Here is a 13782-nt window from a genome sequence, read left to right as displayed (position 1 = left end):
CTTTTTTTCTTTCTCTTTTTCTTTTTCTGAAAAATACGTAGAACCAGCGCTTGAGCTTGTGGCGGGAATCTAGCAACACCTTCAATTATTATCTTTATTATCTTGCCAGCGTCTTGCCAGAGAAGTTCTTGCAAGATTCTGATAAAGTGTTTGTCTGTCTGTCTACTTAAACGACTACTGGGACAAAGTGCCGTACATACATGTAACGTTTTAATTTTTGACGAATAAAACATTCAAATAACATATACCATTCTTTCTTTTTTTTTTCTTTTTTTTCTTTTTTTTTCTTCTTCTGGGAATCAGCTTTTTTTTAATGAGATATTAGGGCTTATTCTTTTTAATCTAGTAACACATCAAAACAAAAATGAAAAACAACAGCAACGAGTTTAGGTAGTTTCTTTATCACATTTTCGCCAGCCTGGTGCTGACTTCATCAGGATGGCAAGGAACATCCTAGTAACACATTAACATTAGATTAAGTAATGATCTAGTAACACATTAACATTAGATTAAGTAATGATCTAGTAGCACATTAACTTTAGATTAAGTAATGATCTAGTAACACATTAACATTAGATTAAGTAATGATCTAGTAACACATTCAGGTTTGGACGGGTAAATACCACACACACCTAACTTAAACTATGCATTTGTGAATAACTACATGTGTATACTCTGCATGTATAATCATCATCATCATCATCCTTGTCGTCGTCGTCATCATACTCATCATCATCATCATCATCATCATCACATGTTTATTTTTTCCCCACCTCTTTTTGCTGTTAACTTTTTATCTATTGTTATCTATTTTATTGTATCATTGTGTGCCTGTGCGTCCCAAGGACAGATTGTAAGAACTGACATAGCCTTACATCTTAATCTTTGTAAGATAAAGTTCAATTCAATTCAATACCCTCTCTCTGACCGCAGTCGACGGTGGCTTGGGCGAGTGGTCGCCGTGGTCGCAGTGTTCTGGATCGTGTGGGGGGCAGCAACAACGCCAGCGACCCTGCAACAACCCTGCCCCGCAGCATGGCGGTCAGAACTGTACTGGGGAGGCTACTGTGACACGGGCTTGCGGAGAACTTATCTGCGTCGGTAAGTATAGGGGTGGGAGGGTTGTGGGAAGAGGGTATGTGGGTGAACGAGCGGGGAGTCCGGGTCGGAGAAGAACGAAGGGTGTTTGTTTAAGGCTGGGGGAAGTGTGTGTGTGTGTGTGTGTGTGTGTGTGTGTGTGTGTGTGTGTGTGTGTGTGTGTGTATTGTGCGTGGGTTTGTGTATGTGTGTGTGTGTGTGCACGGTGTGTGTGTGTGTATTGTGCGTGGGTTTGTGTATGTGTGTCTTTGTGTGTGTGTGTGTATGTGTATGTGTGTATTATGCGTGGGTTTGTGTGTGTGTGTGTGTGTGTGTGTGTGTGTGTGTGTGAGAGAGAGAGAGATAGAGAGAGAGAGAGTATTCACTTGAGACGTGGGATTTGCAATGTCAAATATTGTAGTGTGGAAGTCAAAATCATCTTTTTAAGTTGACCTTTAAAAAAAACCATGTGAAACGTAATTTACGCTTCAAAACGATACCTGGCCACATACAGTTTCGGAAGTTATCAAGGTCTCATTCCGAACGGCAACGTATCCGCAGGGTAATTTTTTTTTTTAAATTATCAATATTATAGTTGTTTGTTTTGCTACGTCTGCAATCCAGTGAACGGAAGTTGGAGCGACTGGACCACGTGGTCGGCCTGCAGCGGCACCTGTGCAGGAGGGGAGAGTACTCGTCAACGAACCTGTGAGAAGCCACTGGATGCCAGCGAAAACGAAGTAGCAGTTTGTGAGGGTGACGTGACGAGGGAAGTGCAAAGCTGCAACACTGTGCCTTGTCCAGGTTGATGATTTTTCTTCTTCTTTTCTTTCCTTTGCTTATTTACCGTCTTTTCTTTGGCGAATTTCCTCAACTTCACTGATTCACGGTATGAAAATACTAGATGCTCGCAAATAAATCAACAGGTCAGATTTAGTGATCATAGTTTTAATGTAGCATGCTTTCATGTTGTGACGAATGTTGTCAAGAAATAATCAGATTCGTTCACTGTCGTGTTTCTACTTGGCTGGGTACATGCGTATGAATGAACGTGAGAAAGTGCAATTATATCATTTAAGTTGTTTAGTTTCAAATGTGCTCTCACTTCATTTCCTCTTAATGTGATGCTAATTTTGAATCGTTCGCTCTCTCCGGGCTAAGAAAAAGCGAAGGATAAGAAGGAAAGAAACAAACAAACAAACAATCAAACAAACAATCAAGGAAAGAACGCAAGAAAGAAAGACAGGCAGAAAGAAAGCAAGAAAGAAAGAAAAAAAGAAAAAAAAGAAAGAAAGGAAGACAGACAGAGAGAAAACATCTCGGGTTTCTGTGGCTTTGCAGTCGACGGCAATTGGAGCATCTGGAAACCCTGGTCGACTTGCTCAGTCACGTGCGGAGACGGGACACAATCCCGTGACAGGTCATGTGACAACCCTGTGCCGGCCAATGGTGGAGACCCATGCAGCGGCCCATCCACCCAGGATCAACAGTGCAATCTTCAAGACTGCCCGGGTAGGTTATTATGCTTTCCAATGAATGTGCCGTTTATTCAAAATGCGTAGAATGGACGGTAAACGTATCACACATCTCCCGTTCATAGTGCAAGGGAGTATTCTTTTAATTACACCAAAAACATTGCCTGTTACAACATTTCGCTTGAACAGAAGTTTATAGAAACCAATGGCTTTAGTACTGTACCGGGTTTTTTCAAGAGAAATGTAACAGGCAATGTTTATGGTGCTCATGTGCAAATCAGGGGTCAGTTTTGATTACAGAACGAGAGAAAAAAACCAGAACATGTTGAAAAAGCATTCAATGTTGCCTCCTTTGGCCCGCGTGTATAATCATGAGGTCGACCAGCACCTTGTTAATTATTGTACACATAACCCAATTCATTTGCTACCTAATTCTTGCAATATCACGAAAGCGCTCTGCCCACACGATTTACCGCTACGTGTTTCTTCGACCAAATGCCGAAAAATAAGGCTGTATGAACGGAAACATCCGGCGTACGAACGATATATCCGGAATCAGTTGACACACCGTGAGTAAGTCCATGGGAGCTTCCAGTGTTTCGCCATTCGAATGACATGCTTTTTGTTTCGAAACGATAAAAGAAAGGGACTCGCAAGGGAATCAAGATAATGTATTGGGTATCTGTAATAGGTAGTTCTCAAATTTAAGCCGTTATAAAGCCTAAATTTAAGCATAGTTTTAGACGCACGGATATTAAAGTTCATGAAACAAAGCGCATCTTTATTTCACAATTAGAATGTCAACTTCCGTATTCCTTGACTCGGTGAGGATTGTATCACTTATTGCAAATAGCAACACTTCTGCTTGGAGTAGGCCGTGTTTGCTTTCACTAGTCTACATTTTCATTTCATTTGATTCTTTATTATCCCATTGGTGGGAAATGTGGGTCCCTTCCTTCCAGTAAACAGCTAGCAGCATCAATAGTCGCTGTGCCGAGGTATGTGTGTGTGTGTGTGTGTGTGTGTGTGTGTGTGTGTGTGTGTGTGTGTGTGTGTGTGTGTGTGTGGTGTGTGTATCTGTGTGTGTGTGTGTGTAAGTGTGTGTGTGTGTGTGTGTGCCGGTGTGTGTGTGTGTGTGTCCGGTGTGTGTGTGTGTGTCCGGTGTGTGTGTGGTGTGTGTGTGTGTGTCCGGTGTATATGTGTGTGTGTGTCCGGTGTGTGTGTGTGTGTGTGTGTGTGTGTGTGTGTGTGGTGTGTGTGTGTCCGGTGTGTGTGTATGTGTGTGTGTGTGTGGTGTGTGTGTGTGTGTGTGTGTGTGTGTGTGTGTGTGCGTGTGTGTGTGTGGTGTGTGCGTGTGTGTGTGTGTGTGTGTGTGTGTGTCCGGTGTGTGTGTGTGTGTGTGTGTGTGTGTGCGTGTGTGTGTGTGTGTGTGTGCGTGTGTGTGTGTGTGTGTGTGTGTGTGTGTGTGTGTGTGTGTGTGTGTGTGTGTGTGTGTGTGTGTGTGTGTGTGTTGAGGTGTAACCAGCCACCTGCACATATGGTAGAATGACCAAGGTCTTTTTCGTGCCACAACGATGACACGGGGTGGGACATGAATACCGTCTCTGATATATGGTTATAAAATTGACCCGTGTCCCGGTCTGGAACCTTCTTCATCTTCTACTGCGTTCGCGGACTGAAACTCGCGTGGATTTTTACGTGTATGGCCGTTTTTACTTTGCCATTTAGGCAGCCATACGGCGCTTTCGGGGGAGGTCTGGAATCGCATATGAGACGCAAGTATCACTGGTCCAGTTCTCTACCAACTTAATTATCAATCAATCAATCAATCAATATGAGGCTTATATCGCGCGTATTCCGTGGGTACAGTTCTAAGCGCAGGGATTTATTTTTTTTAAATTTTTTTATTTTATTTTATGCAATTTATATCGAGCACATATTCAAGGCGCAGGGATTTATTTATGCCGTGTGAGATGGAATTTTTGTACACAATACATCACGCATTCACATCGGCCAACAGATCGCAGCCATTTCGGCGCATATCCTACTTTTCACGGCCTATTATTCCAAGTCACACGGGTATTTTGGTGGACATTTTTATCTATGCCTATACAATTTTGCCAGGAAAGACCCTTTTGTCAATCGTGGGATCTTTAACGTGCACACCCCAATGTAGTGTACACGAAGGGACCTCGGTTTTTCGTCTCACCCGAAAGACTAGCACTTGAACCCACCACCTAGGTTAGGAAAGGGGGAAGAAAATTGCTAACGCCCTGACCCAGGGTCAAACTCGCAACCTCTCGCTTCCGAGCGCAAGTGCGTTACCACTCGGACACCCAGTCTCACGACCTCCCGATTAGGACCCGACAGACCCCGTTATATATAATTTGCTAATGCTTTTGGTTGGCTTTTTTTCAGAATGTAACCCTCGAATACTTCCAAGACCTACAGGAGGACTTTGGAGATGCACTGTTACTCAGGCCCCCTACCTACGTAACTGCAGCCTCACCTGTCTAGATGGCTACGTCATCGCCGAGAACCCCCCTCCCTTCACGTGCGGGGAGGAGACATCCTACCTATGGAATAACCAGAGAGACCATAGCACTGAAACCCAAGCTCAGCTCCCTACCTGCACCCGTAAGATTCTTTACTTTTACTATCACATTTCATCGTCTTCCTTGAATTTTGGTGTAACTCGATAATTGCCGATTTTGATGTTTTTGTGCTTTGGACTAATAGGGAAATCATTCTCAACGAGAAACATTCTCTAAAATACGATGGACAATACATGATTTAACATTCTTTCTTTCCATACCAGGTACAAATATAAACACTATTTCATACTAAAAAAAATAATCAGTCTGGGCCTTCTGTTGAAAAGCTGTCTAAAATGAGTTACCCCAAAATTCCATGACGACGTTGATTTGCACATCAATAGACGTGCGCAGTGGCGTGGTGGTAAGACGTCGGCCTCCTAATCGGGAGGTCGTGAGTTCGAATCCCGGTCGCTGCCGCCTGGTGGGTTAAGAGTGGAGATTTTTCCGATCTCCCAGGTCAACTTAGGCCTATGTACAGACCTGCTAGTTACTTAACCCCCTTCGTGTGTACACGCAAGCACAAGACCAAGTGCGCACGGAAAAGATCCTGTAATCCATGTCGGAGTTCGGTGGGTTATGGAAACACAAAAATACCCAGCATGCTTACCCAACGAAAGCGGAGTGAGCTGACTATGCTCTGAGAGTATAGTGTGGGGAACCCAAATGGGCAAACGAGCTCACACGTAACCAGACAATTCTGGAACGCTGAAGAAGAAGAAGAAGCACATCAATAGAAGTGCCAACCGAAGTGTAGCACAGCCGCAATGTTTTACGGCTGCGAACAAATGATTGAAATTTTCCATAACAACACAAAATCATCAACAATTCTACAATTATTATCCCCATCAAAACAAGCGCGTGAGCTTTTCGTTCAGTCAGGATGACAAGACAGCACCACTGGGATAGACGAAAAATAGTATATATAATGTCATGTCATGTCATATGAAGTCTTATATCGCGCGCGTATCTCCAGATTCGGACTCAAGGCGCAGGAATCTATTTATGCCGTGTGAGATGGAATTTTTTTACACAATTCATCACGCATTCACATCGACCAGCAGATCGCAGCCATTTCGGCGCATATCCTTCTTTTCACGGCCTATTATTCCAAGTCACACGGGTATTTTGGTGGACATTTTTTTTTATCTATTCCTATACAATTTTGCCAGGAAAGACCCTTTTGTCAATCGTGGGATCTTTAACGTGCACACCCCAATGTAGCGTACACGAAGGGACCTCGGTTTTTCGTCTCATCCGAAAGACTAGCACTTGAACCCACCACCTAGGTTAGGAAAGGGGGGAGAAAATTGCTAACGCCCTGACCCAGGGTCGAACTCGCAACCTCTCGCTTCCGAGCGCAAGTGCGTTACCACTCGGCCACCCAGTCCTATAAAGTCACAAACAACATGCCTGAGTTTTATTTCTGCGATTGTTTCTGTGAGTTCTGGAAATACAAAGAGTTGGCCAAAAATACAGACGGATTTTTCGATACTGAGGGGTTGACACCTCTTCATATGCGAGACACTGGTGAGTGCATGTACACGTGTATGTGAGACCATTCATAAATAAAACAAACAAAAAACGTATGGAAAGCGCGTCGACGTTATGCGGGGATGTTTTTTTAAAGCCTTCAGACTTTTACGTATTATGTTATCTGCGTATAAAAGTGACTGTCTTAAGATGAACATAAGATATGCCTATGTTCATGCTTAGAAATGGCGTCTTAGCACCGTATCGCATCACACAATAACAGTAATGATTAAAACAAATGATTATGATAATGCTTTTAAAGAAAAGAACATTCTTTTCAAAGTGAACCCTTTTCCGCAAGATGCCGAGTAGGTTTCAATAATTCATTCATTTGAATTTGAAGTTCATAGTAATCATCAGAAATGATTGAAGTTATTTCCCTTTAAGTTCTCAGCAATCACAAGTCACGGGACTGCTGATCAATTCCTTTGTGTAAATGTTTTTTAGTTTTTTTATTGTTTTTTTTAAGTTATGATTATTTATGGGTGTGGGGAAGATCAGTGAGATGTCTCGAGCGTGCTGTGAATGTGAAGGCGTTGGGGGTCATTAAAATGTGCTTAAAATGTTATTCTGAATAATGAATGTTTGATCAAACTTCAGTACCACGCGCAATGACATCAGCGAGCTACAAGCAGTATACGACAATGAACGCCGGATGTGACGAAAGTACAAACGGTGCGGTGGTCGACGGGGTACGCCAAAACCTCGATAGCTCAGTGGTATGCCTGCAGCACGGCGTCTGCGCACTGCAGCTTTCCTCGGACTGTACTTCGCCAGACAGAGGAAAAAGAAGCACTCCTTCCCTTGGGCTGACCATGCTTTTCAATTTAGATCTTACGAATATCTCTGGAAGTAAGTATGGTTGGAATCAATTAATATGTGGGGAGAGGGCTGTTTGTGTGCGGTAAGAAAACAACGGGGTGGGGGTGAGTGTAGTATGAGTAAATTTACACTGAAGTGTGCATATTTGTGTGCGTGCGTGTGTGTGGATGAATGTGTGTGTGTGTGTGTGTGTGTGTGTGTGTGTGTGTGTGTGTGTGTGTGTGTGTGTAGGTGGTTTTACCGACAAATGGGGACGATTGTCACTGGAGAGCAGTCAAATGGGGACGCTTCCGACAAACGGGGACGTCCCCATTTGTCGGCCCGTGCGACCCCATTTGACTGGATTTGAGCAGATTGAGCGACCCCATTTGACTGCTTCCTAGCATCCCTGTGGACAAACGGACTGGATTTTCACACAGATTCATACACATATTTTAGCTCTGCACTTTGTGGTCTGCTCAACTAAACCATGTGATTTTTGTCATGTGACTTCAAATGACTTTACAGTAACTGCTTTCATCAGAATTCAGTTTCTATTCAAATGCAGTCAAACTTAAACATTTATTTGAATTAAAAAAAAAAAAGTTATTGCATTTAATATATTTTATTCAGAGTATTTTGAAAGAGTTCTGATTATTTGATCACGGTTTTTTTTTGTATTAAAACAAAAACAAACACAGAAACATATACATTCCTGTAAAAAAAAAAAAAAAATGATTACAATTATTTAATTATGAGATTTTTTTTAGGTTAATTCGAAGTGTTGTGTCTTTGTCATTTGTTGGTTTGTGCAGTGCAGTTGTTTTGTCAGTTATTCTTCTCTTCATTTGTTTTATCGTCTTTCTTCTTTTTTGTGTGTGTATTTTTGTGTTTTTGTGCCTGAAGAAGACCCTTAGGTCGAAATGTCGCTGTTATTCGTTCCGTGTTCGTCATTTTAACGTGAGTACATTGCTTTTTGGTCTCTTTATTGTTCCCTCTCACGTGCAGTCGCCATTGTTTAATACATGTTTTAATGTGTTTTGTATAATCCGGAAGCAGGAGTTTAAAGCCTATATATATATTAAGGGAAAAGTCTGGGTTGTGGCACTCGATCACTAGGTGGGGCACTGCCCTTCGCTCCCTGTTACCCGAGTCCCAATCCTCGTGGTAAGGCGTCCGCCCCGTGATCGGGAGGTCGTGGGTTCGAACCCCGGCCGGGTCATACCTAAGACTTTAAAATTGGCAATCTAGTGGCTGCTCCGCCTGGCGTCTGGCATTATGGGGTTAGTGCTAGGACTGGTTGGTCAGGTGTCAGAATAATGTGACTGGGTGAGACATGAAGCCTGTGCTGCGACTTCTGTCTTGTGTGTGGCGCACGTTATATGTCAAAAGCAGCACCGCCCTGATATGGCCCTTCGTGGTCGGCTGGGCGTTAAGCAAACAAACAAACAAACCCGAGTGCCAACAACAATAGGATGAGCATCAGAAGTGAAGATAAAGAGGGAATTTTTTTCTCTGCGCGCGCGCCAGCAAGCAGGATGTCTCAGAACTGAAGCGGTAATAGTATGATCTAATTACAGGCGATGGGTTTATGGGTCACGTGATTATGTATATGAAGTCTTCTATCGCGCGCGTATCTCCAGACTCGGACTCAAGGCGCAGGGATCTATTTATGCCGTGTGAGATGGAATTTTTTACACAATACATCATGCATTCACATCGACCAGCAGATCGCAGCCATTTCGGCGCATATCCTACTTTTCACGGCCTATTATTCCAAGTCACACGGGTATTTTGGTGGACATTGTTTTATCTATGCCTATACAATTTTGCCAGGAAAGACCCTTTTGTCAATCGTGGGATCTTTAACGTGCACACCCCAATGTAGTGTACACGAAGGGACCTCGGTTTTTCGTCTCATCCGAAAGACTAGCACTTGAACCCACCACCTAGGTTAGGAAAGGGGGGGAGAAAATTGCTAACGCCCTGACCCAGGGTCGAACTCGCAACCTCTCGCTTCCGAGCGCAAGTGCGTTACCACTCGGCCACCCAGTCCACGTGATGTGGGGGCGGAGCCAAACATTGGTTGATACTTACTGTGTTGACATTAGTTCATTGGCCCCGCCCCAACATCATATGACTTACTAATCCATGGGCTATCATTGGTTCATGTTTTTGGCGCTAAACTATCTGACAGGTAAAGAACTAGTTTGATGTGACACGTTATTACTTGGTGCAAATACGCGCAGTGTTTAAAACCACTTGGCGGACAGAACTGTGCATTCTCACAATTCGACACTTACTACATCCATAATAACCACACCGTTGATCAATCGCTGAGAAATGGCACCAATGACAGTTGCGGAAAACATTCAGAAGTTGGAATGATCTTACCGAACGGCTGGCAGACTTTTCCAGAAAGAACGATTTGGTGTACGTGGTCAAATACAGTCGTGCTGTTCAACTTGCGAACAAGAATTCAAAACAGCCCTTTCCAGACGAACTGAAGTATGCATACGCAAAACTTGTGTGCAAGTACTCAGGAAAAGGACGACTCACAGGCCGAGGTACGAAGAGGAGCAATGGGTAAGCGGATTAATATTTAGTTGCTACACTTCTTATGCGTTCTTGTCACAGATAGTAACTCGTATGAATGTTTAATTTCAATATTATTATTATTTTTTTTTTAGGTTTACAATGTTTCAACATTCATTCCAGTATCGACTGACATTTTAACGAGTGCGGAAAGTCTGTCTGTCTGTCTGTCTGTCTGTCTGTCTGTCTGTCTGTCTGTCTGTCTGTCTGTCTGTCTCTCTCTCTCTCTCTCTCTCTCTCTCTCTCTCTCTCTTTCTCTCTGCGCGCACTTCTTCATCTTCTTCTTTGTCGGACAGATTTTTCACACAAATGACCAGGAAACCAGATTACGTAAGCCGTGTCAGCTGTACCCTTTGTAAAAGTCAGCGTAGCTCGAGAACGGCATTGAAATATTTTCGGTGTTCTTTACCTTGCCCAAGAAGCAGAGCATAAGAGTATACGTCACACACTCGAGTCAAGGACGTCGTAAAATGGCCCTCGGTCAAGTTTTCACCGAGAACCATTTTATGATGTCCTTAACAATTATGTGTTAGTCGGCTTAGAATATGCGCGCAGGTTTCAAAGTTTTGATCCATTCGATTATCTCAACAGACATCCTTTGATTGTAAAGTTGAATGCGGGCACATGATGGTTGAAAATACTTAACTTGAAAGTTTCCCGCTGTGGTAGATTTTTATGGTGGTTGTCACACAGGCAGCGACGGCTTTACTGGTCGGACCCAGTTGTGCGTTACCTCGCTTTTGCCTTTAATGACTGACTGACTGGCTGACTTTGGGGATTAACGTCCTCTGAGGTAACTAGGATCTATTTGGGAACATTTACCGTGATACTGTAAGAGGAGCAAGAAAAGAAAAGAACAAGTCGCGTAAGGCGAAAATACAATATTTAGTCAAGTAGCTGTCGAACTCACAGAATGAAACTGAACGCAATGCAACGCAGCAAGACCGTATACTCGTAGCATCGTCAGTCCACCGCGCACGGCAAAGGCAGTGAAATTGACAAGAAGAGCGGGGTAGTACTTGCGCTGAGAAGGATAGCACGCTTTTCTGTACCTCTCTTCGTTTTAACTTTCTGAGCGTGTTTTTAATCCAAACATATCATATCTATATGTTTTTAGAATCAGGAACCGACAAGGAATAAGATGAAGGTGTTTTTAAATTGATTTGGACAATTTAATTTTGATAATAATTTTTATATTTTTAATTTTCAGAGCTTGTTTTTAATCCAAATATAACATATTTATATATTTTTGGAATCAGAAAAGGATAAAGAATAAGATGTACGTAAATTTGGATCGTTTTATAAAAAAAATATTTTTTTTACAATTTTCAGATTTTTAATGACCAAACTCACTCATTAGTTTTTAAGCCACCAAGCTGAAATGCAATACCAAACCCCGGCCTTGGTCGAAGATTACTTGACCAAAATTTCAACCAATTTGGTTGAAAAATGAGAGCGTGACAGTGCCGCCTCAACTTTCACGAAAAGCCGGATATGACGTCATCAAAGACATTTATCAAAAAAATGAAAAAAAACGTATGGGGATTTCATACCCAGGAACTCTCATGTCAAATTTCATAAAGATCGGTCCAGTAGTTTAGTCTGAGTCGCTCGACACACACACAGACAGACAGACAGACAGACAGACAGACAGACAGACAGACAGACAGACACACACACATACACCATGACCCTCGTCTCGATTCCCCCTCTATGTTAAAACATTTAGTCAAAACTTGACTAAATGTAAAAAATGATGATGATGATGATGATGATGATGATGATGATGATGATGATGATGATGATGATGATGATGATGATGATAGAAAGAGAGAAAGAAAGAGAATAGTGAGAGAGAGGGGAGAGAGAGAAAAAGAGAGAGGGGGAGAGAGAGGGAGAGAGAGAGAGGGGGGGAGAGAGAGAGAGAGAGAGAGGAGAGAAAAAAGAGAGAGAGAGAGAGAGAGAGAGAGAGAGAGAGAGAGAGAGAGAGAGAGAGAGAGAGAGAGAGAGAGAGATTTAGAACCGACTCCAGACGGATGGGAAATGCTGTAAAGATACATTTGACGTAAAGCGAGTGACGCAATTTCACTAGATTTTTTCGAACTTTGATCATTTAGATTCCAAGTGAGCGGGTCGGCATTGCACACTCAGAGGATGGGCGGTGCTTTGCTATTCCGTGAAGCACCCACCGACAAAACTAGCTTTTCTGTACTTTTTTTTTAGATAAAGAGAGTATTATCTCGCAGCATTTGAAGTGTCATTCTTTAGAATAAATCACGCTGGTATTGTTGATTTAAATTTGTACTTTGTCTTGTCAATGTTTTGCTTGATAAACAAAAAGGGTCCCTGCTTGAACGTTATAACATTTAGAGGGTCACCTAGAATCCGTCCTGATTGGTCAAAAAGCCATATGAGGCACTGAACTGGTACTAAAATAAAATAATGTGCTGACAAATTTAAGCTTCTTTTTTAATACAGTAACAGGATAGATTTCTCCCCCGAAAACTACAGAAAATTGGCCATTTTGACCTCCATAATGTAACATCTTACAAGTAAGTGTAGTTGGACCTGTCTTTAACGACAGTTTGAAACGAGTTGTTATCGCAATTAAAGAAAGCCGCCGTTGGCTACTCGGGTGGTGTCTTATCGCTTTCAAGAGTATGTCAAGAGGTGTGTATGGGGTGCGCTCAAGCGCAGAAGACAACGTGATTGCATTCGGCTAACTCAGAGCCGTCCCGCCCGCCTGGTACGTTTAACAGTCGGTATAACGAGATGGTAGTGTATGAATTTTATTTATTGGTGATGTAGAGATAGTACAATGTCATTAAAAAAAAAAAATTCAAAACAAACATGAGTTTAAAGGTTGTGAAAGACAGGTTGTGAACGTTAGTTTGACCGAAACTGGCAGCCGCAAACACATAATAACAAACAATCAATATTATGATAGATTCTGGATAAACAATGTATTATAATGTGCATCTTGTAGGTGATTGTGCTTTTAATAATTTTCAGATTTGTTTTCCCTGTTAATGCTGATGCCACAGTACTAGTTGTTGGTGATTTTTATAGGGAGAAAATGGTTTTGTTTTAAAATGTTCATTATGTACATTGCTTTGTAATTTTGTTAACACATTAATTTTGTGAAACGCCCAGAACCATGTCAGGATTTGCAATACATAAAAAAAACTTTATTATTGTTTTATCTTTTTATATTTAGTCAAGTTTTGACTAAATATTTTAACATCGAGGGAGAATCGAAACGAGGGTCGTGGTGTATGTGTGTGCGTGCGTGTGTGCGTGTGTGTGTGTGTGCGTGCGTGTAGAGCGATTCAGACCAAACTACTGGACCGATCTTTATGAAATTTGACATGAGAGTTCCTGGGTATGATATCCCCGAACGTTTTTTTCATTTTTTTGATAAATGTCTTTGATGACGTCATATCCGGCTTTTCGTGAAAGTTGAGGCGGCACTGTCACGCCCTCATTTTTCAACCAAATTGATTGAAATTTTGGTCAAGTAATCTTCGACGAAGCCCGGACTTCGGTATTGCATTTCAGCTTGGTGGCTTAAAAATTAATTAATGACTTTGGTCATTAAAAATCGGAAAATTGTAAAATAAAATAAAAAATTATAAAACGATCCAAATTTACGTTTATCTTATTCTCCATCATTTGCTGATTCCAAAAACATATAAATATGTTATATT

The 13782-nt window shown here is 42.0% G+C and overlaps 1 protein-coding gene across 4 annotated transcripts in view; it reads left to right on the top strand.

Annotated features, from left to right (window-relative positions):
• Positions 1-13782, top strand: part of LOC138971548 (sushi, von Willebrand factor type A, EGF and pentraxin domain-containing protein 1-like) — a 91945-nt gene that overhangs the window by 46773 nt on the left and 31390 nt on the right. For all 4 annotated transcript variants that reach the window (XR_011457290.1, XR_011457289.1, XR_011457288.1 and 1 more), the window contains exons 23-27: positions 934-1101; positions 1702-1881; positions 2419-2589; positions 4971-5189; positions 7280-7531. Coding sequence is in view for 1 of the 4 variants with exons in the window: in XM_070344298.1 (XP_070200399.1) it covers positions 934-1101; positions 1702-1881; positions 2419-2589; positions 4971-5189; positions 7280-7531 (990 nt within the window). In the remaining 3 variants the exon portion in view is untranslated. The remainder of the gene's footprint in view (positions 1-933; positions 1102-1701; positions 1882-2418; positions 2590-4970; positions 5190-7279; positions 7532-13782) is intronic.

The sequence above is a fragment of the Littorina saxatilis genome, linkage group LG7 (assembly GCF_037325665.1).
Source record: "Littorina saxatilis isolate snail1 linkage group LG7, US_GU_Lsax_2.0, whole genome shotgun sequence".
NCBI classification, from domain to species: domain Eukaryota; kingdom Metazoa; phylum Mollusca; class Gastropoda; order Littorinimorpha; family Littorinidae; genus Littorina; species Littorina saxatilis.
This window is presented reverse-complemented; position numbering and strand designations above follow the sequence as displayed.